The sequence below is a fragment of the Ovis aries genome, chromosome 3 (genome assembly GCF_016772045.2).
Source record: "Ovis aries strain OAR_USU_Benz2616 breed Rambouillet chromosome 3, ARS-UI_Ramb_v3.0, whole genome shotgun sequence".
Lineage (NCBI taxonomy): Eukaryota > Metazoa > Chordata > Mammalia > Artiodactyla > Bovidae > Ovis > Ovis aries.
Window position 1 is genome coordinate 5102808 of NC_056056.1, and position 25964 is coordinate 5128771.

Consider the following 25964-nt stretch of genomic DNA (forward strand, 5'->3'; position numbering starts at 1 on the left):
AGGGGAAGGACGATGCTCACGGTTCTTCCTCTTCCAGCGTGTTTTTGTCAGCAGCTCGTGAGATGAAAAGCAGTGCTCTAATTAGCTCTGACAAGAAGATGCCCAGAAGGTTGGCAGCTATGAGGAAAACTCTGATGAATCTCACACTCAGTGTATATTGTGCCCTGGGATATTAGCTAATGGATTAGTTTACTTGTCACCATGATTAGCAAGACAGTTTAAGCGTCTAGGACTTGAGAACCAGACTCTAAAACTGAAAATTTGTTTAAAGTCACACAGTAGTCAACTTTACTACTTTAAAAACATCATGGTAATTTTTTTTTTCTTTAACGAGCTTCTGACTTGTCTTAATGTGTAAGTGTTGTGGTTACACATAGACACATCCGTCTCAGCCCTCCTTTTCTGGATTCTCTGCTCTTCCAGACTCTCAGTTTTGGAATATCCTAGGGCTGAGTCCTCCAGTCTCTTCCTCAGCAATCAGTCCCATGTCTTTTTTTTTTTTTTCTTTTTGAAATTTTTATTGAAGTATAATCTATAATAATGTTTATTGCTGACAGAAGAATGAATCATTCATGAAAGTGAAAGTCGCTCAGTCATGTCTGACTCTTTTCGACCCCATGGATTATATAGTCCATGGAATTCTCCAGGCCAGAGTATGGAGTGGGTAGCCTTTCCCTTCTCCAGGGGATCTTCCCAATCCAGGGATCGAACCCAAGCCTCCCTGCTTTGCAGGCAGATTCTTCACCAGCTGAGCCACCAGGGAAGCCCGAATCAGGCATATGTATACATGTACTCACCCCTTTTTTTAGATTTATTCTCTTTTAGGTCACCACAGATCGTGGAGTAGAGTTCCCTGAGCTGTATATACAGCAGTTCACCGTTAGTTACCTGCTCACACACAGTATTGTGTGTATGTCGCTCCTTACATGCCAATTCGTCTTATCTCCTCTCCCCTTCTTGGTAACCATGAGTTTGCTCTCTACGTCTGTGCTAGTCCCGTGCCTTTAAATGCCATCTAAATACTGGGCATCCCCAAATGTGCATGTCCAGCCTCCGACTGTCCCCTGAACTGCAGACCGCCCACTTACATCTCCACTTAGCTGTCTTGTCAGCATCAGACTTGATGTGTCTAAACTAAGCCAGGGCTCCTGCCTCACCACCTCACTTCCCGCCTCACTGGCTCCTCCCAGGGTGTCCATGGCAGTGAATAATGCCATTTTTTAAAAGAGATTTTTTGTTTGTTTAAATACTGATTTGGCTTCGCCAGGTCTTAGTCGCCGCACAGGGGATCTTGAGTCTTCATCACAGTAGGCGGGAGCTTTAGTTCTGGCATGCAGGATCTAGTTCCCTGACCAGGGGTGGAACTCAGGCCCCCTGCATTGGGAGCACGGAGTCTTAGCCGCTGGGCTACCAGGGAAGTCACTAAATAATGACATTTTCGGCCTAACTGATCAGGCCCATAAAATCTGGGAGTCCTCTGGGACTCTCCTCTCATCGCCCACAGCTGACCGCCCGCAGGGCCCCTGGGCTTACCCCGGCTGTGCCCGGCCTCCCGTCTCTGACCCGTCTCTGCTGATTTGTGCTCCAGCCGGCGCTGCCCTCCCTGTGCTGCTTGGGTGCCCTCCTGACTGGCTCCTGGGTCCCCACTCCCCTCACAGCTGTCCAGTCTTTGTTCAGCAGCCAGAGCGTGAATGAGACCATACCGGGCCAATCCAGGCCGTCCGTGGCTCCCCCCAACACAGTGGCCGAAAGCCAGAGCCCTGCCTGGGCCACGCGCACCCCTGTCCCTGGCCATTCTGCCCCGCGGCTCGGCCACCTGAGCTGCTCCCCTGGGTGTTTTTGGAGGATCCTACGTACCCTCTTGCCTCAGGCCCTGCCCTTGCTCCTCCCTCTGCCTGGCGCACGTCTGCCGCCCCCAGAGGGAGCCAAGAGCGGGGCTCAGGAGCCTGGCTTCAGGCGCTGCCTCCGCCGTGTGCCATCCCCTGGCCTGGGGGGTTGCTAACCCTCGCGCGCAGGGATGGGGGTGGTGAGCTTCACACAGCTCCTGAGTCAGACCTGCCCTGGGTGACTGTGACGGGTGCCCCCTCCCGCTCCGCAGGCCTCTGCTCCCAGGCCCCGAAGCAGTACCCCGTCAGGCTGCCTCCTCGTGGCCCCCTAACCCTGCCTCTGGTTTGCCGTTGCTGTCTAATGTGATGGTCTTGGCTGCTGCGGTGTGCTCTCCTCTCTTGTAAGGAGGTGAGCTCCTTGTTGGCTGCTTTGTCACTGGAGCTCAGGAGGCACACAGGGGAAGCTCACGAATTCTCACTGAATGAGAGGACAGGAGCACGTGTTGGGCGTGGGTTCAGCCTCAGAGTGGGGAAGGTTGTGCATCTTTAAACCGAGGAGGGCGTTCCCTGGAGGGTGCTGCTGCGGCCCCCACCAGCCCCGCCCATGCTGAGGCTGCCTGGTCACGATGGGTGACATCTCCAAGTGGGTCACTGTAAAGGGCTGCTGCTCCTAAGTCGCCTCAATCGTGTCCGACGCTGTGCAGTCCCATAGATGGCAGCCCACCAGGCTCCCCATCCCTGGGATTCTCCAGGCAAGAACACTGGAGTGGGTTGCCATTTCCTTTTCCAATGCATGAAAATGAAAAGTGAAAGTGAAGTCACCCAGTTGTGTCCGACTCTTTGCAACCCCATGAACTGCAGCTTACCAGGCTCCTCCGTCCATGGGATTTTCCAGGCAAGAGTACTGGAGTGGGGTGCCATTGCCTTCTCCACCATAAAGGGTAGGAGCCCACAGATCCTGGGGGCTTCGAGGGTGGGAGGAAGGTGATGGGAGCCTTTCCCCAGTGAGGGTGTTGCCTCTTCTGACCCTGTCACATTCCAACTGAAGCAGAGATTGTGGGTCCCCTTGATGGATACCCGCTGACCGCCTGCCAGATGTTGACCATTCGGTTTCATCTGCTTTACTGGAGAGGAAGGAGGTGGGACTCAGCGCAGGCAGGCTCACGGAGCAGGTTCTCACCAGGCACTGCCCCTGTGACTAAAGAAAAGGCTCCTGAGAGGGGATGTGGGAGAGGAAGGTGAGAGAGGAAGCTGGGGGACTGGACTCCCAAAGGCCTCAAATGCTGGTCACTCCAGGAGGTGACTTCCTCTTTTGGGTCTTCCAGGAAGCATCAAAGCTCAGGAGGTGTTCTCCACATATACTTAGACTTTCCCTTGAGTAGTCCATGTAATTGTGAAATAAATCACAAGGAGAAAATTACTGTTTTTGTTCACTTGAAAAAATAGTTCATTTCTCTCGGTTTCAGGTGGATTTGATAAATTTGAGGGTGTGGGCTTCCTCCCTTCCATGTCCTGCTGTTTTGTTCCTGCCCCGTCATGACTTCAGAAAGAACAGCGAACAAGCAGCTGCTTCTTTAAAGGGCTAGATGCTGACTGAGCAGTGAGACTCTGCCGCTATTGCCCTTCCATCATGAGCCAGCACCATTTGCCAGAGTCTGCTGCGGGGTGCCTTGGAATCGGAGGTCCTGCCCTTGGTATTTTGCAGGTTGGGTCAGACCCCAAGAGCGGTGGACTGGAGGGCTTCATGGGTCGTTCTGTCGAGTGTTGCTTCTGGGCCTGCCTGGACGGAAACAAAGCCGTCTTGCGCGGGACGCAGTATCCGTATTCAGTGAGGATTAGCACTCCGTTGTTGTTGACATTTCCCTGCCGGAGAAAGGCAACTGGCTAGCTGTGGACAAACACCAGTCTGAGATCCAGTGAGGAGGGTTCTCCAGTTGTCTGTGAACCCTTGGGAAGATGTCTTTCCTTCCAAATGAGGACATGCGTTTCCTTGTTTTGGAATGAGAGGATTGGACTAGCTCTGTGGATTTCAACCTTTTGGAAGTCTTTGGGACTTTAATGAATGCCAGGGATGTCTCTTCCTGGGAAAATGAATGCACGTGCATTGGTCAGCCCTTTGGACATCCCCTGAAGCCCCTGAGATGAAACCCTGGACCTCGAAGGCTCTGCCCCAGCTGACCCCCATCCGCCTCCCCCATTCTCACACCTCCAGCTGCACAGGCCCTTTGCACATGCTGTTCTGGCCCAGGACGTGCTTCCCCGTGTGTTTGGGCAGCTCCTCCTCCAAGTCTCACCCTTCCCTGACCGCCCAGATTAGATTAGGTGACCCTGCTAGGCTTGCTTCCCCTGCCCTGAGCTTCTCAGCGCTGATTACAGTGGTAATTACGTGATTCTTTGCTCGCCTTGTCTGAGTCTCCCCATTTGTGGGGTGAGTCTCAGGCCACTCAGGCCATAACCGTCTGAGGCTGACCTGTGAGTGTGCATGCATGTGTCGTAAGAGAGCCCGGTCTGCGTTTCCTGTGACGCACTGCTCGAGACGCGCCTTCGCCATCAGCGATTTCCGTGGCGCTGGGCAGAAACATCACTTCAAAGCAGGGACGAGGGCACCCAGAAGACTGGCTCCCAGATTTTCTGCCTCGGTGCTCTGCCGGTCTGGCCTCCAGGCTGGCCCTCCCCTTTGTTTGTGCTCTGGACGGAGCTGCAGCTCCCACTTTGGAACATTCCCACAGTGCTTGGTGCTTCCTTGTATTGTTGTATTTTCCTCTGGAAGGGAAGTGACCAACATCAGCCTTTCCTCCCAGCAGACATTCCATGCACAAAGCTACACGTCAGCTTCTGGGCGCCCGCTGGAGAGCCCGGCTTCCGTCTCCTGCCCGCAGGGTGGGGGTTGAAGTTGTGCACAACAGCCATCACAGACCTCTCTCTTCTGAGCAGTGGGCAGTGCCTGCAGGGCTCCCTGATGGAGGTTTCTTCTGAATCCAGTGCATCTTGCATCGAGGATGTTGTTATTGCTGTTGTTTAGTCCCTAAGTCATGTCCAGCTCTTTTTGCTACCCCATGGGCTGTAGCCAGGCTACTCTGTCCATGCAGTCTCCCAGACAAGAATCCTGGACCTGGTTGCCATTCCCTTCTCCAGGGGATCTTATAAACCCAGGGATCGAAGCCACGCCTCCTGCTTGGCAGACAGGTTCTTTACCACTGAGTCACCAGGGAATCCCTGCATTGAGGGTAGGACTCTGTGAAACACCTCAGACGTCAGTAGACGCAGTGTTGCCTCCCCAGCTTATGTTGCGTATATTATTCTGATGATACAAATGTTTGTAAGTGAAACTTAATTTGCACTAAGGGAGTAGGTTGTTTACCAGAATGTTGCAGCGAATCTTACTGATACAGAAAGAAAATATCCCTCATGATGGCAGATAATTTTTCTTTAATGTATTGTCTGTAAAGTTGGATATTCATAGATGATAACAGAATATTAAAGAAACCCAGTAACTATTTAAGGTGCCAGGCACCTTTAAAATATCATGCTGAAGCTTTAGACTGCCCTATGAAGTAGGCAACTTGCTAGTACATATTTTCCATATGAAAAAATCAGATCCAGGGAGGTCAAGTTCCTTTCTCAAAGTCACCCAGCTGGGAGGTGCCCATCTAGAGATCCAGATTGGGCCAGCTCTCCTCCAAAGCCAGCGTTTCCCGCTCCTTCCGCGCTCTGGTCAGGAGGGAGAGGTGGCACATTGCCCAGCCAAGAGTTAAGCTTCTGGGGTCTGGATCTGGCTGTGTCACTGAGGGTGGCGCCTTGACCCCGGCTCTGCCCCCCCACCCCCAGGCTCTGAGGGGAGACGGTTTTGTCAGTCTGTCTGTTAGGCCCTGCCGTTCCGTGAGTCGGCGGCTCGGCGCCTGTGGTAGTCGTGCTCCGCTCCCGGGAGCTCTGGCTGACAGCAGCCTTACCTCCGCGGCGTCCTCGGGGTGATTGCGCAGGACACGGAGGCCGGGATGCTGGCCGTGCGCTCCCATTCGGGCGGCGCTTCCCTTTGACCGCTCTCACCCGAGAGCCCCGTGTCCCCCTGAGCTGTGGGTTAGATGGTCGCTTGCCCCGCCGGGCGACGAGTCCCGGAGACGCCGTCTAAGAAAAGGCCGTCGGATCCGTCTGTCCCCGTCCCCAGCCCCTGGCAGTTCACAGGGAATCCTTCTGGGAGGCCGCGGTCCTGAGACAGAGCTGACCCACAGGGTCCTCCCTTCAGAGCTGCTCTCAGGGACGTCTCCAGGTGGTTGGAAGGTTCGGCAGTAACCTAGCTGTCTGGAGCTGGGGATCTTCCTCAGGGTTCGAACGTGGCAGCCCCTGGGCTCGGCAGCGGCGGAGTCAGCCTCAAGCCCGGCTCCAGGGGTGACCTGCTATCGCGTGCGCTCCGGCCCGTGAGGAGCTGACCCAGGCCCGGTCAGTCCCTGACGTCAGGGGCTCTGCAGACCGACGGGATGAGAAAGATGTGGGCGACGCTCCCCGTCGGGGGTTGGCCTGGGCTGAGGAGTGGCGAAGGCGGACGAACAGTGCTCTGGTGGCCCGCGCCCTGGCTCTTGCCGCAAGGAGAGTTTGTTTGCGGACTGGAAGCTCTGGTTCACCCACTGTGGGCAGTATTTGTTGGGGCAGGTGGAGAAGTCTTCATGTGTTTCGTCCTCCTGTCTGCCCGTCTGTTCATCGGTCATTAGGCATCTGCGTGTCCGGGTACTCTGCTGGTGCTGGGCGGCTTTGTGTGCAGAGCATTTGATACGTTAAAACTGTCTTTAGGTGAAAAGAGACATTAGGATGCACGTTCAAAAGTAGAACTTCTTTGATCTTTCTGTAGATGAATTGAACTAAATTTCTCGTGGAAGAAATGAGGTCAGACATATCTGGCACTGAACACTTGCCTAAGGAAAATTATTACAGTTTGGGGAAGGAAACTGAGAGCCCTTCAGAGTGTGTCAGAAGGGTGGGGCGGTCACTGATGGTGACGGGGATGGAGTGCTGGGTGTGCTGTGGGTGTTTGACCCGTGGCTGGGTGTCGGCGGCCCCTCCGGGTGGCTGGAGCTCGGGTCTGCGCTCTTTCCCGGTTCGTGGCTGTGGTTTGACTGGAAGGAGCGCTCCATGCGCAGTGTTGGGGTGGCAGGAAAGTGGAACAGACACATGCTGTTGGCTTTGAGAAGTCTGGACTCGCAGGCCGCGATTGTGTGAAAATGACTTCTGTGTCGGTAGATGGGAATCAGAAACCTCAGGCTCCTGTGGAGATCGGGATGTGGCTTCTTCGGTTCTGCGTACGCCGGCAGGATTCTCTTGCCCCCTTGGAGGGGGCCGTGGCGGGGGTGGCGCCCTGGCTGTGGTGCAGCACGCTGAGCAGTGGAAGCCCCAGTGCACCGAGTGCCTTTTAGACCCTGTCTCTTCGGCTCCGTGGGCTTTTTTTGTCTTTAAATTTTACGCTGGCTCCCCCATCCTACCCTCCAGTCCCTTTGATTGTGTGCCTTTGGCCAAATTGGCTGAAGCCAGGTATCTGCTTTCCGAGCTACTGTGGTTTCAAACTTGATGGTGGTAACGATTTCCTGAGGGGACTCCCAAGTGTCTGTCTTATTTGGTCCTCATCGCAGCCGAGGAGGTGGGACTACGGCATTCTGCACAGCTGACGGATGGGGAAACTGACACTGCTGTGCTCGGTGGGCAGGCCAGAATCTGGCCCCGGATGTAGGGCCTCAGTCTCCCCACTGCCTGCGCTCCAGAGATTCCTGAAGAGCTTTTCTACCCTCAGGTTCTAGGATCTCAGTCAGTGAAATCTTTCCGTGTACCTTGACATTTTCTTTTCTTTAATTTTTTCCCCCACAAAAAAAAGTGTATGATTTCATGCCCTTTCTTCCAGGAAATCTGTTGTTCAGAATTTAGGTGGTGCAGCATTGTCTCCAGAAATGTTAATTCCAACGTAGACTGTGTGACTGGAGCTTGAGGCTGCACACTCCCATTTGCCCTCCGAGCTCTTCTTGGGAAACTGAAGTGCAGCTTGCATTTTGATGTTTGCTTACTTTTCCCCTTGGAAACAACAGTCTTAATGAAGTCAGTTTGTTTTCACCGATGGAACTTGTCCCGTATGCACACTGGTCTAAGGGCTAGAACCTTAAAAAGAAGGTGTGACCCTGGGGTCTCTGTGACAGTGTTTCTTGTGGCACGCCCCCAAACTGGTCTATTTTTAGCTTTCAGCTTCTTGATCATGTGATTTCCCACTCCTCCCCCAAGGAAAAGCAGCGATGATGGGGTTTGGAAATGAAGTTCAATCTCCGAGGCTGCTGCTGTGCCGATGAGGATTGGAGTGTCAGGAAAGCCGAGGAGGAGCTCCTAGAATAGACGGGTCCGGGGACCCACCGCTGGGGCGGTAACAAGCCTTGTATTCTGATTTCCTCCCTGGAAGTGAAGAGAGTTGGACAGGCAGGAGGCAAAGACCTTTCAGAGCAGAGTTCAAGTTTTTCTTGCACGGGCTTGCCACTGGGTGATGGGGATGTCTGAGAGATGAATCCCGTCCAGCTGGTGACTTGGTCTGTGTTTGCTCTTCAGCAAAGACACTTGGGCTTGGAAGGGCTCTGTGATCCTCTGGCTTAATTTAGAATGGGCAATGCTATTGAAAAACAGAAGCCCCTGAAACGAAGCCACCTGTGTCCCTGGAAACCAGGTAAGAAGACCCTGCACTTCGTCCCCAGGAAGAAGGGCTTCGGCCGCTGTCTGTTGGGACGCTACGGTGTAAGACCAGACCTGAGCCTGCGGGCCAGACCATGCTTCCAGTTCAGCATGGTCTGAAGACAGTCAACAGACAGTTCTGCTAAGGAATGAAATGATTCGCAGCTCTGTGATGGCCTGACTTGGCTGAGAACTTTAGTTCAGTTTGAGATTTTTTTTATTTAGTGCAGCGCATGTCGCTGGGTTGAAATTTTTCAGTTTTAAAAAATATCCCAAAGAAAAATTTTGATATCCAGGAGTTTGCATTTTTAGTGACAGTTTGGTTTAGAGAATGTTAATAATAGCTTTTAATTATATAGCCCCTTTCTTCCTAAGAGTTCAAAGTACCTCCTATTTAAAAAAAACAACAACCACCTTGTATTTGTCTATCCTCGATGTCCATGATACAGGACAGCAGCACCTATTACCACCTCCTCCATGTCACTCGCGCTTTTGTTAGCGTTAGCTCTGAGAAGGAAGAAGTCAGAGGGACCACCCAGCAGTGTGCTGTGGTGTGCCTAAAACTGGAGGTCCTCCCTTGAGCAGGGTCCCAGGGCACTTGCTGCCCTATTTCACTGTTATTAACCTAGCAGACTAGCAGTTCGCAGACCCAGCAGGCACCCAAATACCAAAGATAGTGCCCTGGATAGTATGGACTCTTTTATCTCCACTTGCCAAAAAAGAAGGGAGGTAGCACCTGACCTGTAGCAAGACAGTTTGATCATAAGTGTGTGCACAGGTGTGTGTTTATGAACAGAAAAAATAAACTTGGAGAAACCACATGGAAATGTCAGTAAGAGTTGTCTTTTGTGGTCAGGTTATAGACAGTTGGTTTTTTTTTTTTTTTTTTTTTCCTTCTTGAGAAAAGTCAGTGGGATGCTAACTTAACCATTACCCCTCTAAGTTTCCATCAGTCAATGAGCTAGTTTGGAAAAGGTGCTCCTTTCTGCTCCTTTATCAAATCCTGCTTTGAATTAAAAAATGATGAAAGACATTTGAGGGACAGACCAGGAAATTTGAATATGAACTGGGTGGTAGATGGTGTTTGGAAACTGTTGCTAAAACCATTGTGTGGTGGTGGTAATGAGTCATGTAGGAGAATGTCCATTTTGGTATCATCATGGTGAAGTATTTAGGAGGAAAGGGTTATACTGGCTATAATTTTACTCTAAAATGGTTCAGGTGAGTGAGTGAACACTTGCATTTAGGTAAGAAAAACAGGATCATTTTAACAACGTTAGAATCCAGGTAATGAATATGTGAGATTTGCTATATTTTCTTTAATGTATTTTACTCACTTGGGGGAGAGAAACATTAAAAAAAAAAAGCAGTTGCTTTTTATGTCATAATACTTTGTCCTTCAAAAGAATGACTCTCGCAGACACGGGTATTTGCATGTGGGCTGGGATGCAACACTCTCTCTCACTGACGTGTGGGCTGGTATCTCCAGTTACTGAGAAGAAAAGCCGCCTGATCCAATGACACAAATCACCAATGTTATAACAGGAATTCAACATTTTACTTACTTTCAAGTTGTCTCTGGTTTTCCTTAGGAAAATGTATGAATGAAAGCTTCCTGATATTTCCAGTGGTAGCAGCTGGGTTTACAGACAAAAATGAAAGCTGTTGTGTTGTGTTGTTTACTTGTGTTCAGAAATGTAAATGAGAGGGGCTGATGGCAGGGATTTCAGAATCCACAGTGAACTGGGGGTAAAAAGAGCAATTAACTGCCGCTGATTTCTTGGTCTTCACAGATCCTTTGGACCAGGGGCACGTCTCTGCCAGTGTAGGGATTTGGTTTGTGCACAAGAGACCTCGTACCTAGTTTATTCTCCGATCCAACATCTGTGGACGCTCTGCCAAGGACCCACAGTAACAGGGGTGTGGAGTTTATCTGTTCTTCACAGTTTGTCAGTAAAGGCTGTTGATGTTTTGAAACAGTAATTTCAGAACAGTGTTCAGGAGTGATTTCGTGAATCCCCAGCACCACCCTGAGCCTGATGTGAAGTCCAGGCTCAGCACGAACATGAAATCACAGGGACTGACTTGATGGCTCCAGGCTGGAGGGCATGTGGCGTGGAATCAGTGCCTTGCTTTAGGGGCAAGTGAAGCTGGGTCTTGGCCTCACGTGTGGTTGCTGCAGGCAGCTGCCACGGCCCCTCTGACTGCTGTCCAGCCTGTCTGTTGGCCTGCCATGGCAGACTTTAACCTGAGCCAGACGGTCGCGATTAGGAAGGTCAGATCCAGAATAAATTCTGAAGGGACATTGAAAGGAAATCATTATCTACCTTTTAGACCATCTATGTTTCTGCTCCCATGTTGTGTACATCTGGGAGGTTAAAAACTGAGGTGACAGAATACTAGTTTGAGAAACATGAGTTTCACTGTCTCTGCTTGCTGTCCCCCTAAAAGAGCACTTTACATGCAGTAATGTCTCTCTAATGATTTTAAACAGTGTGAGGCGTAACCCTTTTGAAGGGACCAACAGTATGCTCTCTGACTCTTAAAACTAGTTTTTCTTACAGCTCTCGACCCAAGACTTAAGAAAGAGACAGTACAGCCTTTTTTTGGTTTTTACACTAATGAATACTTGCCATAGTTGATAAATTGGAATCATTTGTATTACCATGGTGAGTTCTAGCAGGTCCCTGCCCAAAAATATAGCATGGGAGACGGGATAAGGCAGTAGCTGCTATGATCCTCCATGGTCCAGCCAGCCAGAGCTCTGCCCTGTCTTGCTGTCTGACTTTGAACAAGTGAATTCTGGTTACTGCGTGACCTGGTCAGAAACCTGAGGGCTGTCTGTTGGGGTTGCAGTCCTGCCCTCGACTCCCACCCAGCGTATGGCACTCAGTGGCCGAGCTGAGTGCTGGCTGGCTCCCGGCTCTAGCACCAGGTGTACCTGGGGTGTGAAAGGCGCTGCGTGGCTCCTGGTGCGGGCAGATGAAACTGGTGCTGGCCTTCCGGCTTTGCAGTTCTCTGCCCAAAGTAGAGTCATCGGGGGATGAAAACAGGCTCAACCTCCTGTGGCCCACAGCAGTTCTGAATTCACAGAGACTAAATTTATCAACAGTTGTTCACACTGCAAAAAATCGCTTCACTAAAGGTACTTAAATCATTTAGTCAGCGTTTGGTTGTTGATGCTTGACCCCGACACCTGGGGAAACCTTCAGCCTAGAGCTGCCCTGAACTTCTCTGAGATATACCTGCTATCACCTGCTCTCAGAAGACTTCCTTGTTTCTTCTGGTCCTTTTGTCCCCCCCAGGAATAACCTGAAGGGTGGCTGACGGTGGTTTTTCTGGCTTTGGGGGATACAACATGAGCAGACGCGGCCTTGGGAATTAAACATTGTGGCTGTAGTTGCGCACTGAATTATCTCCCTCAGGAAGCCCCCCAGCACGAGGCCACACTGGCCTGGCAAATGGAAATATTAATGATTTGCATATTTGTACACAGCTGGGTGTGAGCGAGTGAAGCAAACACCCTCAGTGGAAGCGCTGACTGCAAAAAGTGTCCTTCCCAGGCTGGGGTGCCTATGGGCTTTGCAGCCCCAAGAAGGAGGTGCCTGGCCGGGGTGGGGGTGGGGAGTCACGGATTTGCATAAACTCTGCAGCTCTCTGGGTCCTCTGCCACAGGGGCAGATTTATAGTTGTCTGGATCCCAGTCAGCAGCGGTGTTTAGACTTGCCTCTACAGGCTTGTCCCAAGCTGGCGAGTGTGCCGGATCATTACCATTGAAGCTTTTCTGGCCGCAGCTGGAGCCGGCCTCCTTCCTACCCCCCCCCCCATCCGTTGTCTGCCCTCACTCCCTCGCTTTGGGGGCTGCCATGCTCCAGAATGCGCTCCAGAACGTGCGGCACCCCGCTCAGGGCCTTCCCGCTGAGAGCCCAGCCACACGACTTCACACATCCCAGCCTGTTTCCTAACTTCTGTGTGACATTAATAATGACGCATACCTCAAAGGACTGTTGTGCACAGTTAAATGAGAATGTGTAAAGGGGTCATAGCCCTTCGCATACTCAGGTACTTAGTGAATCACAGTCATTCATGTTATCACACGTTGCGTAATAGAACGAACCCTGGTTTTACACAGGCCAGCTAGCAGTGGGAGCTTGGCTAACTACCCACTTCCTTCCCTCAGTTGAAGGGATCACATGCCAGATGATCTCAGAGGTGCCTGGTGAGCTGTGAATCAGTGACCGTCCGCGCCGATCACGCCTGTTTGCATGTGCGAGCTCCCCTGGTGTTCAGTACCTGCAGGAGGCATGGATGCTGCTGGGCACCGTGGTCCCCGGGGTGCTTTGTATGGTGCTGAATTTCTTTGAAAGTAGTTACTGCAGGACTGGGCATAGTTGAGCTGTTCCTAGTTAACTGGAATATGTTACTAACCAGGAGAATCCATTTTCTCATCCTGAATAATGTTGAAATGTCTCTTTCCTAATGGCAAAGTGGTTAAGAGACTGTACACCGGAGCCAGGTGCCAGGGTTGATGCCCTGGTCTCCCACTTTGAGCTGGCTGATGACTGGCAAGTTCCTTAACTCTTGGGCCTCAGTTTTCTCATTTGTAGATAGTGCCTACCTCATGGGGTGACATGAGGATCAAGGGGTTTATGCATGTGAAATACTTAGAACAGTACCAGACAAGTAGTATACTTTCAGTAAGAGTTTATTATTGTTATTTTTAGGTTAAGTACAGGGAACTTACATTTTATCTTAGGTGAAAAGATGTTACTAAAGAAGGAATTGGGAAAAAAAATTGACAAAATGCCGAGAGGAGAATGCATCTTGCATGTCTGGATCTAAAGGGCCTGAAACCTGGTAGGCGAGCCGAAGGACGAGCTGTTTACTGGTCATCTTTTCCAGAGCTGCTGCACTCACAGGCATATTTTTCATCTGTGGTCTCTAGAGCTACCGTAAGGACTGTGACATTCCATCACGTTGCTCTTCCATAACTTATTAGATGGTGCAGCCGCTGCTGGATTTCGACACTGTTTTCCTCTTTTTCTGTAAGAGGTTAGGTAGCAGTAAGCAGCTGTATTCGTAAGCTTGTGATTTGCTAGATGGTCTCCTTAGCGCGAGGTCTCAAGGTAGAGCTCCCAGTCCAGGAACCTGCCATGGGCTAGTGCTGCGTTGTGTTCATTTTCATGAGCGATGCATAAATTTATCAGATAGCCGCAAGCACATCCGCGTTGAGTGTTGTCATTTTGAAATTGTTTTCCTTGTAAAACTTAAATTGGTTTTATTAATGCCACTTTGATGCAGGCATGGGGTTCAGAGAAGGGGATGGGAAGTTCAGGAGCCATAGAATCTATTTTTGTTTCAAATTTCTGTTTTCCCATGGACTTTTGCATTGGACTTGGTTCAGTCTCATTCAAGTGTTGAGTTTCACAGAGAAAAGGCATAATAAGATTTCAGGGATTCTCATTTACCATCACAACTTTCTGTCTTTTGCCTCCCAGGGAGCAGTGATTTTTTTAAACACTTTTGATTTCCTCACGTGAAAGGGACAGAGTGAGCCCAGAAGTGATACCGTAGCATCATTAGCGTAACACTTGCTGTTCAGCAGGGTGTTGAGGGACCGACTCTTCCTCCTTCCTGTTCCTGTTGGGGGATGATTCGTTACCATTTCCCCAAATGCTCCTACGTGATTGGGCGCCAACCCAATTCTTATTAAAATAGATACGCTGTTAGACTGCTTGCTTCAAACCTTGCTGCAAGGGCAGTTTGGGTCAACAAGTGCAGAACATCAGGATATTACTGTGATGAACAAAGATGATGCCCACGCCCGTTCATTGTGGGGCTCCAAGTCGTGATTGGGTGTGGCCATGCACAGGCTTCCGGGCAGGAGAAGCTTTCAAAGCAAAGGTTATGTAGCATGCTTTTGGAATTAGTCTTGGGCTAGAAAAGAGTGGCAAAACTCTAAAATGATTCCCTGATTTTGCCAGTGAAGAAATCGAGGCTTAGAAGTGAAGTGGGACTCAACTACTTTGTGGCTTAGTATCTCCAGCTACTTAGTGGCTTAGTGTTAGGATGGTAATATAACAGTGATATAATGTATGTAATAAAGGTATAGAATGATACAGCATATTGTATATATGATGATTATATATTTTCTATTTATAAAATGTGTTTACATGTTACAGAGTATATGTTCAAAACGTTTTATAATACGTTATGTATTGTATCTACCATATACAAAGTATATAATGTGATACAATAATAGATGTAATAATAGTACAGCAATAACACATTGGGTACAATATTACAATAACGCTGGTAGCTTCTTGTATGCCAGATTTGGTACTAAGAGATCTGGATACTTTATGGGCTTCCATTAATCTTTTGTTGTTGTTGTTAAGTGAAAGATCAAATGTAGGAAATGGAAGCCGTAAGTGTGATGGAATTTTTCTCATGAGAAACATGGGGTGTTGTTTTGGGTGTGGGTAAGAAAAGGGAAGGAAACTTCGCTTTGTCACCAGATATTTCCAAATTTAGAACAATATCTACCCCAGCCATTGGTTTTAGGATATGCTTTACCCTGGGAACATGCGTAAGATACATTTCCGCGCTTGGCTGTTTCTTTCCAGCCACATGGAGGGTGTTACCAGTATTTAAGATAATAGCAGTGGCCACTGGCCACTTTATCTCTGATTGCCTTTCGGCAGTTACATTAGGGCACTTAGCTTTGGAAGTCACATCTTGCTGAAATTCCTAGGTTCCTGTGTCTGGGGACCTTGTGGTCTGCAGCTGAGGAATTGGCCTTACGATGGCTCGTCTTTGTCAGGAGTGGGTAAATTTAAAGAGCCAGGTAGTGAATATTGTGGGCTTTGCAGGGCAAGAGGTAAAATCAAGACTGTTACGTAGGTACTTATATGACCAGCTAAGGTGAAACCATCTTATGGCAGATGGGAAAACCATTCTTTCCTTGCAGGCTATATACGAGGAATATGCAATGGAGAGGCTGACAGGATTCAGGCTACCGGCAGGCGTGTGCTGACCCCTGGTCTGCGGGGCCCTTTTGGTTTGGTGCTCCCTGCTCTCATCATCGGAGAAGGCGATGGCACCCTACTCCAGTGCCCTCGCCTGGAGAATCCCAGGGGCGGGGGAGCCTGACGGGCTGCCGTCTGTGGGTCGCACAGAGTTGGACACGACTGAAGTGACTTAGCAGCAGCAGCAGCTGTCATTATTACTGGGGAACTCAGAAGCAGGTCACTCGTCAGTCACTAGAACTATTCACATTTCAAGCCAGAGAAAGGTCTCAAATATCACCCTCCAACAGCCTCATTTTTAAAACTGAGATTACTTAAGCTGAAAATTCAGGTCTTTATCTATAAAAATACAATGAGAAAGAGATTGTGGAAGGTTTGAAGAACCTGGTACTTTGAATATGGAGGCCTTAAACAGTTTTCCTTTACTATTAAATGGGGCACTATAGTAAAAACATTCCACTGTTTCTATACTCATTCATTGATTGACAGACTTTCATCCATTCAACAAACATTCATTGAATGGCTCCTGTGTCAGGCACTGTTCTAGGCGCAAGAGATAGCTAATGAAAAATTAAGACATCATTGGCTTCGGAAGTGTATAGTTTAATATGACAGTAAAGTATATAATCTGTTAGATGACAGACATCACAGAAAGGAGGGAGGGAGGGGATGTTGGATTGGGAGAGGGGCTGATAGCATTGCAGAGGCTATCAGAGGCTATCAGGCATTGTAGAGGGCTCAGCTGTGAGGAGTTGAGTTGGAGGGCTGTGCCATGTGGGCACGTGCGCTCTGGAGAACGGGAAGCTGGTGCAGAGGTCTGGGCCGACAGGACAGCGTGAGGCCTGCGTGGCTGGAGTGGACTTGGGAGGGATCAGCAAGACGGAGGTCAGGAAGCCGCAGAGCCTTGTGGGAGACAGGGTTTGAAGGGAGGGCCAGTGGGATTTGCTCAGGGTGACGTGTGGGGTGTGAGAGAAGAGGTGTTTTGGTCTGAGCATTTTGTCTTATGAACGGAAGAGTGCCAGAGGAGTGCATGGGGACCCGGGGGTTGAGGGGGGGGGTCAGGAGTTGCGTTTGGCACAGGTTGAGTTTGGGGTGCCTATGAGAGACCTAAAAGAGGTGGTCACTAGGCAGGTTGGGTGTTGGGGTCTGGATCTCAGGAAATCTGGGCCTTTTGGGGTCTTTGACTTTTGAGACTGGATGAGAGAGGTTACTGACGAAGTGAGTTACAGAAGAAACCAGAGACTGAGCCCTGAGGCCCCTCAGAATCAGGAGTTTGGGGTGATGAGCAAGGCCCTGCAGTGAGGCAGGAGGAGGCTTGGAGACTGTGTTGTCCTGGGAACCAGGTGCAGACAGGGTCAGGGGCAGAGGACGAGAGCCGACAGACGATGCTGATTGGGGCAAGTCACGTAAGGACGGAGACTTGAGCACCGGCCTTAGGGCCATGCATTCGCTGGAGACCTGGACCAGTTTCAGGGCGGTGCTGGAGGTGAAAGGGGGTGTGAGAGAGAAGGGCCAGAGAGGAAGTAGACACAGCGGGCATGAGCAGCTCCCAGAGGACTTTTGCTGCAACGCAGAGCAAAGACAGGTTGATAGTTGTGAAGGTAGCGGGGTCGAGGGAGAGCTTTTTTTCTTCATTATTTTATTTTTGGTTGCTGTGAAAAGGCTCGAGTTAGAGAGTGGGAGCTACTCTATAGGTGCGATGTGTGGAGCTTCTCATTGTGGAGGCTTCTCTTGCTGAGGAGCATGGGCTCAATAGTTGTGGTGCCTAGGCTTAGCTCTGCGGCATATGGGATCTTCCTACACCAGGGATTGACCCTGTGTCCCCTGAATTGGCAGGCAGGTCCTTATCTACGGGACCACCAGGGAAGTCCCAAGGGAGAGCTTTTTTAAAGGGAGAAATAAAGGTGTGATTGAATGCAGATGTGAGTAATCCATTTAGTTCAGTCGCTCAGTCGTGTCCGACTCTTTGCGACCCTGTGGACTGCAGCAGGCCAGGCTTCCCTGTCCATCACCAACTCCCAGCGCTTGCTCAGACTCACGTCCATTGAGTCGGTGATGCCATCCAACCATCTCATCCTCTGTTGTCCCCTTCTCCTTCTGCCCTCAATCTTTCCCAGCATCAGGGTCTTTTCCAATGAGTCAGGTCTTCGCATCAGGTGGCCAAAGTATTGGAGTTTCAGCTTCAGCATCAGTCCTTCCAATGAATATTCAGGACTGATTTCCTTTAGGATGGACTGGTTGGATCTCCTTGCAGTCCAAGGGACTCTGAAGAGTCTTCTCCAACACCACAGTTTAAAAGCATCAACTCTTCGGTGCTCAGCTTTCTTTATAGTCCAACTCTCACATCCATACATGACTACTGGAAAAACCATGGCTTTGACTAGATGGACTTTTGTTGGCAAAGTGATGTCCCTGCTTTTAATATGCTGTCTAGGTTGGTCATAGATTTTCTTCCGAGGAGTAAGTGTCTTTTCATTTCATGGTTGCAGTCACCATCTGCAGTAACTTTGGAGCCCAAGAAAATAAAGTCTCTCACTGTTTCCACATCTATTTGCCATGAAGTGATGGGGCCAGATGCCATGAGCTTAGTTTTCTGAATGTTGAGCTTTAAGCCAGCTTTTTCACTCTGCTCTTTCAAGTTCATTAGTTCCTCTTCACTTTCTACCATAAGAGTGGTGTCATCTGCGTATCTGGGATTATTGATATTTCTCCCAGCAATCTTGATTCCAACTTGTGCTTTATCCAGCCCAGCATTTTGCATGATGTACTCTTCATAGAAGTTAAATAAGCAGAGTGATAATATGCAGCCTTGACATACTCCTTTCCCAATTTGGAACCAGTTTGTTGTTCCATGTTTGTTGCTTCCTGACCTGCATACAGATTTCTCAGAAGGCAGGTCAGGTGGTCTGGTATTCCCAACTCTTTAAGAATTTTCTACAGTTTGCTGCGATCCACACAGTCAAAGGCTTTGGCGTAGTCAGTAAAGCAGAAGTAGATGCTTTTCTGTTGTTTCCCTATGTATTCTATTGCTTTTCCCATGATCCAGCAGATGTTGGCAATTTGATCTCTGGTTCCTCTGCCTTTTCTAAATCCAGCTTGAACATCTGGAAGTTCATGGTTCACATACTGTTGAAGCCTGGCTTGGAGAATTTTGAGCATTACTTTGCTAGTATGTGAGATGAGTGCAACTGTGCAATAGTTTGAACATTCTTTGACATTGCCCTTCTTTGGGATTGGAATGAAAACTGACCTTTTCCAGTCCTGTGGCCACTGCTGAGTTTCCAAAATTTGCTGGCATGTCGAGTGCAGCACTTTCACAGCATCACCTTTCAGGATTTGAAATAGCTCCACTGGAATTCCATCACCTCCACTAGCTTTGTTCATAGTGATGCTCCTTAAGGTCCACTTGACTTCTCATTCCAGGATGTACGGCTCTAGATTAGTGATCACACCATCATGATTATCTGGGTCGTGAAGACCTTTTTTGTACAGTTCTTCTGTGTATTCTTGCCACCTCTTCTGCTTCTGTTAGGTCCATGCCTTTTCTGTCCTTTATCGAGCCCATCTTTGCATGAAATATTCCCTTGGTATCTCTAATTTTCTTGAAGAGATCTCTAGTCTTTCCCATTCTGTTGTTTTCCTCTGTTTCTTTGCATTGATCGCTGAGGAAGGCTTTCTTATGTCTTCTTGCTATTCTTTGAAACTCTCCATTCAGATGCTTATATCTTTCCTTTTCTCCTTTGCCTTTAGCTTCTCTTTTCTTCTCAGCTATTTTTAAGGCTTCCTCCCACAACCATTTTGCCTTTTTTGCATTTCTTTTTCTTGGGGATGATCTTGATCACTGCCTTCTGTACAATGTCACCAACCTCCATCCATAGTTCTTCAGGTACTCTGTCTATCAGATCTAATCCCTTGAATCTATTTGTCAGTTCTACTGTATAATTGTAAGGGATTTGATTTATGTCATACCTGAATGGTCTAGTGATTTTCTCTACTTTCTTCAATTTAAGTCTGAATTTGGATATAAGGAGGTCATGATCTGAGCCACAGTCAGCTCCTGGTCTTGTTTTTGCTGACTGTATAGAGCTTCTCCATCTTTGGCTGCAAAGAATATAATCAATCTGATTTCGGTGTTGACCATCTGGTGATGTTCATGTGTAGAGTCTTCTCTTATGTTGTTGGAAGAGGGTGTTTGCTATGGCCAGTGCGTTCTCTTGGCAAAACTCTGTTAGCCTTTGCCCTGCTTCATTTTGTACTTCATTTTGCCAAGTCCAAATTTTCTTGTTAATCCAAGTATCTCTTGATTTCCTCCTTTTGCATTCCAGTCCCCTATGATGAAAAGGACATTTTTTGTGGGTGTTAGCTCTAGAAGGTCTTGTAGGTCTTATAGAGCCATTCAGTTTCAGCTTCTTCAGCATTTCTGGTCAGGGCATAGACTTGGATTACTGTGATATTGAATGGTTTGCCTTGGAAATGAACAGAGCTCATTCTGTCATTTTTGAGATTGAACCCAAGTCCAGGTTGCATTTTGGACTCTCTTGTTGACCATGATGGCTACTCCATTTCTTCTAAGGGATTCTTGCCCACAGTAGTAGATATAATGGTCATCTGAATTAAATTAACCCATTCCAGTCCATTTTAGTGCACTGATTTCTAAAATGTCAGTGTTCACTCTTGCCATCTCCTGTTTGACCACTTCTAATTTGCCTTGATTCATGGACCTGACATTCTTGGTTCCTGCGCAGTATTGCTGTTCACAGCATCAGACTTCACTTCTGTCACCAGCACATCCACAGCTGGGCGTTGTTTTCGCTTTAGCTCTGTCTCTTCATTCTTTCTGGAGTTACTTCTCCACTTTCCTCCAGTAACATATTGGGCACCTACCGACCTGGGGAGTTCATCTTTCAGTGTCTTGTCTTTTTGCCTTTTCATACTGTTCGTGGGGTTCTCAAGGCAAGAATACTGAAGTGGTTTTCCATTCCCTTCTCCAGTGGACCACATTTTGTCAGACCTCTCCCCCATGACCCATCCGTCTCGGGTGGCCCTACATGGCATGCCTCATTGTTTCACTGAGTTAGACAAGGCCGTGGTCCATGTGATAAGCTTGATTAGTTTTCTGTGATTGTGATTTTCATTCTGTCTGCCCTCTGTCAGAGAAGGATAAGAGGCTTACGGAAGCTTCCTGATAGGAGAGACTCACTGTGGAGGAGACTGGGTCTTGTTCTGATGGGTGGGCCCATGCTCAGTAAATCTTTAGTCCAGTTTTCTGTTGATGGGCAGGGCTTTGTTCCCCCCCTGTTGTTGACCTGAGGCCAAACTATGGTGGAGCTACTGAAGATGATGGCGACCTCCTTCCAAAGGTCCCGTGCACGCACTGCCACACTCAGTGCCCCCGACCCTGCAGTGGGCCGCCGCCGACCCACGCCTCCCCCAGAGACTCCTGGACACTCACAGACACGTCTGGGTCAGTCTGCTGTGGGGTCACGGCTCCTTTCTCCTGGGTCCTGGTGCACAAGGTTCTGTCTGTGCCCTCCCAGAGTCTGTTTCCCAGTCCTGGGTAAGTTCTGTAATCAAATCCCACTGGCCTCCAAAGTCAAATTCTGTGGGGGTTCTCGGTCCTTTTGCCAGATCCCCAGGTTGGGAAATCTGTTGTGGGTCCTAGAAATTTCTCAACAGTGTGAGAATTCCTCTGGTATAATTGTTCTGCAGTTTGTGGGTCATCTGCTCAGTGGCTCCATGGTGGGGTTAATGGTGACCTCCTCCAAGAGGACTTAAGCCACAGCCTGTTTAACCCAGGTAGCTGCACCCAGAGCCCACGCCCCAGTGGCAGGCCACTGCTGATCCCGACCTCACAGGAGACCCAAACACAGGTCTGGCTCAGTCTCTGTGGGGTCTCTGGGTTCCGGTGGGCACCAGGTTTTGTTTGGGCCCTCCAAGTGTCTCTGGCGGGTGTGGGGTTTGATTCTAAATATGATCTCACCCCTCCTACTGTCTTGCTGGGGCTTCTCCTTTGCTCTCGGACGTGGGGTATCTTTTTCTGGCGGGATCCAACATTGTCTTGCCGATGGTTGTTCAGCAACAAGTTGTAAGTTTGGAGTTCTCGCAGGAGAAGGTGAGTGCACCTCCTTCTGCTCCACCATCTCTGAGGATAATCCAGCAGAGAAGGAAGAATTGAGGACGGGGGGATTCGGGCAGAGAGAGATGCTATAGCAGCTGTGTGTTTTGAGTACCACTCTAGCACTCAGTCAGTGCTAACAAATGACCCCAGTGTTTAGTGACCCAGTGATGCCTTAATTTAGTTCATGCTTCTGAAAGGGGTGATTTAGGCTGGAGTCCTGGTGTCAGCTGGGGTCCCTCTTGTATCTGTGGTCAGCTGCTGGGAGGCTCACCTCTGCCCCAGCCAGGGCCCGAGGTCACTCACCTGGCAGCTGGAAGCTTCCTGGAGAGCAAGGTGTACATGGCCTTCTGAGGCCCAGGGTCAGAATTGGCACGGTGTTGCCTCCGCTCCATCTTGTTGGTAAAAGCATGTCCCAGGACAGCCCAGATTCAAGGTGAGAGAGAGACCCACCTCTGGATGGAAGGCCTCTGAAGTCAAAGGGGATTTACTGTGGCCATCTTTGCAAACAGGTCTGGGAGCCAAGAGTATTGCATTTGAGCCTCCCAAGGGTTTTGTGTGATGGGTATAATATTTTATCTTCATTTCACAGATGGGGAAACAGGGTCAGTGAGGTCTGGTGACTTGCTCAGGATCACACAGCTGGTCGGGGGCAGAGTTGGGGCCCAAACCTTGCTTTCTCCGATCTTCTCTCTGCCCCCTGTCCTGAGAGTGTGGGTGCGCACGCAGACTGGAGTGCTGCTTCTTCTCTTTGTTGGGCAAGGGAATAACGTTTTTGAAGATGATGATTAGCTCATAATTAAGATGGACTGAGGGAGGCAGTTATATTGTTATGGTTTGCATGTCTACTGTGGGGATTGGCCAGCTGTGTTTATTAGAATCCCATTGAGGTCACAGTGGCGTATGTAATTAGGACCTTGATTGACACAAAACGTATGTGTCCACTGTCAGCCGGACCCTCAGTGCGCTTTGACAGACTGTGCGTGCCATTTCTCAGCTGGCTGTCCTGCTTCTTATAGCACTGGTCCACATAGTTGCCCCGGTCCTCAGGACCCGCTTCACAGCCCCTGTGCCTCCAGGCCTTCTGGCCTCCCATGTGTACCATTATCCCTGCCTCTCCCCTCTGTCCCTGACACAGACACCCTACTTCTGGTCCAAGGTCAACTGCCTCTGCCAAAGTCTGCCTCCCTCCAGAACCTGTTGTGGTCAACATTTGTCTCCTCACCCAGCTGGACTTCACGCTTTCCAGAAGGTAGAAAATTAGCCTTAGCATCAGGGAACTTCAGCTCTGCTGCTGGTTGGGTAGCCTCCAGCAAGTCATTTCCTGTGAGGTTCCTGAACCTGAGACCCGAGTGGACAAGCTGAGGCATCTCAGAGACCTCTCAGGCACAGTGAGGGCTGCTTGCGTTCAGGGGGGAAGCCCTTGGCCTAGGGCTCAGCTCCCGGCCCAGTGGCTGCCAGGGCATCCTGGGTCCTGTGTATGACAGCCCTCTGTCTGCTCCGAGGGCAGCAGCCTTCTCTCAGCCCTGCCGTCACTCCAGTGCCCAGACTCTGTGGGCCCCGGGGCTCCAGCAGCTGCCCTTCACTTAGCTCACTGGGGAGACATCTGGAGTCTGTCTGGGTGCTGGTTCCACAGTCTCAGAAGATACTTGGTTGGAAAGCAAAGACCACGGGGAAATACTTTTTTATTTATTTATTTATTTTTAGTTTTTTATTTTTTTAATTTTAAAATCTTTAATTCTTACATGCGTTCCCAAAAATATGGAACGCTTCACGAATTTGCGTGTCATCCTTGCGCAGGGGCCATGCTAATCTTCTCTGTATCGTTCCAATTTTAGTATATGTGCTGCCGAAGCGAGCACGGGAGATACTTTTTTAAAGCTCTCTTTGGATAAAGGAAGCACCTCAATGAGTAATTAGGTTAAACCAAGCACTGCAGGTCTCAGCAACCTTGCTTATAGGGAGCCCAGGAGCTTCGCTCTCCTGTGAAGTCCCTGGGCCGGGGTTCCTCCAGGGGAGCGAGAGGGAGAGCCTTCCAGGAGGGGGGCCTGGGGCAGTGGGGAGGGCCTGCCTGTCAGTCCCGAGGTTCCTGATGCAGAGCTGCTCTGTACTCTCACGTGCTTTGCTGTAAGAGAAATCATCCTGCTACTTATCGTGAAACCTTGGGGAAATTATGTAATTTCTGTCAGCCTCAATTTGCTCATCTGTAAAAATGAAGACAGCTAATAACCCCTACCTCATAGAGCACCAGGAGGCGTGAACAGAGGATGGGGTTAGCTACGGTGACTGTGTAAAATTCCCCTTTGTCTTACGTTATAAATCACCGAGTGGGGATTTTTCACACTTTATGGTCACTCTGTGCTTCCAAGATGTGTGCTTGTAATATTTCCTACTCGTTCATTCACTGAGTTGGTATTTCTCTACATCCTACTTAGGGGCACAGCATGCTGTTTTCTCTCTGTTCGGGTTATGATGACCTGTTCATTGCCCAGTGGTTGGCATCACCATATTCAGAGCTGCAGTTTGCTGAGTTTGTATTTCAGTGAAGTTGCTTACTTGGGGGCGAGTTTTTGAAGCCAGGTCATAAGGGAAGCATTGCCTGCAGTCAAAATCAGCCTTGGAAACCCCTTCAGCCATCTATAATAAGCAGTCTGCATTAGGCGAGTCATCGGATGTTCTCTGTAAAGAGCCGTGTAATAAATCATGTGGGCTTTGAAGGCTGTGTACGGTCTCTGTCCCATATTCTTCATTTTTTCTAACAGTCCTTTATAGTCTTGTTGTTGTTGTTGTTTTTTAAAGCACAAAACTCTGGGAAATAGTGAAGGATAGGGAAGCCTGGCGTACTGCAGTCCACAGGGTCACAAAGAGTTGGACACGACTTAGTAACTGAACAACAACAGTAATGTAAAAATCCATCTCAGCTCTGGGCCCTTTGAAAACAGGCCTTGGTCTGCAGGAGTCACCTGTGGTTAGCAGCCTCCAAGGCAGCCCCAGAGACCCTGTCTCTTGGCACTCACAAGCCCAGGTGCAGTCCATCCCATCTTGTATCAGGGTTGGTCACGTGACCAGTAGACTGTGGCACAAGCGATGGATGGTTGTCACTTCTGAAGGTCCGTGTGTTCTCTCTCTCGGATCTGCTGCTCTGGGAGAGACGAGCTGCCCTGTCGTGAGGAGAGGCTCCTGGGCGAGGAGCTGAGGCCCCCTCCTGCTCACAGCACGAGGGTGAGCTCGGAGACAGCCCTGATCAAGCCCTAGGTGGCGCAGCCCTGGCTGCACCCAAGACCGTGAACCAGAACCACCCGGCTCGCTCAGATCGTTCTGTCTTTTGATGATTATAAAATCCTCAGCAGTGAAAGGGGGAACAATGAGAGGTTTAAAAAAAAAAAGAAAGGCTGCTTGCCTGCAGAGTTTAATCCATTCCTTTTAATATTTAGTGTTTTTACCAATTATCCATTGTCAACAAAATCTGTTTATGGCTAGGATGCCTAAGTTACTTGAGAGTATGATGAAGCTCTTCCCGGTGGACCAGACCCTGAAGGGACCATTTAATCCACAACAGCTCTCGCTGAGGTGAGTACTGGGAGCCAGACGTCACCTCAGATCTGACGCCTTCGCTAACCTAGGCCTCTTCTCGGCGTCCTCTAGCGTTCGTGCTGGCACTCTGCTATCACACAGCATCCGCGCCGGCATCTGCCACCACGCAGCGTTCGCGCCGGCGCTCTGCTATCACACAGCGCTGTGCTTGTGGTCTGTGGGACCTTGTGCTCCCCACCAGACAGCTCCAGATGGCTCTGCTAGGTTTCAGCTTTGCCCAGAGGACCTTCTGCCCTTAACGGCTCTTCCGCAAGCAGCTGACCGTTGACCTGTGTCTTGTGACCTGCCTTGGAAGGATGAGCTGGGCCAGTTGGTTCTGGGTCAGGAATTTGAACCAGGACTCAGAGAGTCTAATCACTGGTGGGCATTTGAGCTAAAGAGTCCTCAAGAATTGGAGGTAGGCAGCCATGATGTGCTCCCGTTTTATGAGTAGTGGCTCAGAGGAAGCATGCACACACTAGTGAATTACAGAGTGTGTGAGAAGTGCTGTGGGAAGCAGAGGAGGGGGACCAGGAGTTCCAGCTCCGAAGGGTCAGGTTGCAGAGTTAAAGCGGGCGGACAGGGTGGCCTTGTTGGGACGGTGAGGTTTGCATCAGGACTTGGACAAAGGGGGTTGGCTCAGTGCGTACCTGGGGGACAGACATTCCAGGAGGCGGAATGGTAGGTAGGCGTGTTCATGGAGGTGTGAGAGGCTGGGATGACTGGCCAGAG

General features: G+C 49.6%; 1 protein-coding gene and 1 non-coding gene across 10 annotated transcripts in view; one reads left to right on the forward strand and one right to left on the reverse strand.

Moving 5' to 3' along the window:
- The window catches only part of RAPGEF1 (Rap guanine nucleotide exchange factor 1), a 136521-nt gene that overhangs the window by 16069 nt on the left and 94488 nt on the right, over positions 1 to 25964 (forward strand). For 3 of the 9 annotated variants that reach the window (XM_027966246.2, XM_027966251.2, XM_060411657.1), the window contains exon 1: positions 8079 to 8511. The exons of 5 other annotated variants lie outside the window; for them this stretch is intronic. In XM_027966246.2, the coding sequence (XP_027822047.1) occupies positions 8448 to 8511 (64 nt within the window). In that variant the 5' untranslated portion in view covers positions 8079 to 8447. Of the gene's footprint in view, positions 1 to 8078; positions 14421 to 25964 lie in introns of those variants that run through there. One more of the 9 variants, XM_060411656.1, reaches the window with a different exon arrangement.
- LOC114114151 (U6 spliceosomal RNA) lies at positions 23415 to 23521 on the reverse strand. The gene has a single exon (XR_003588990.2). It is a non-coding gene; the product is annotated as a U6 spliceosomal RNA (small nuclear RNA).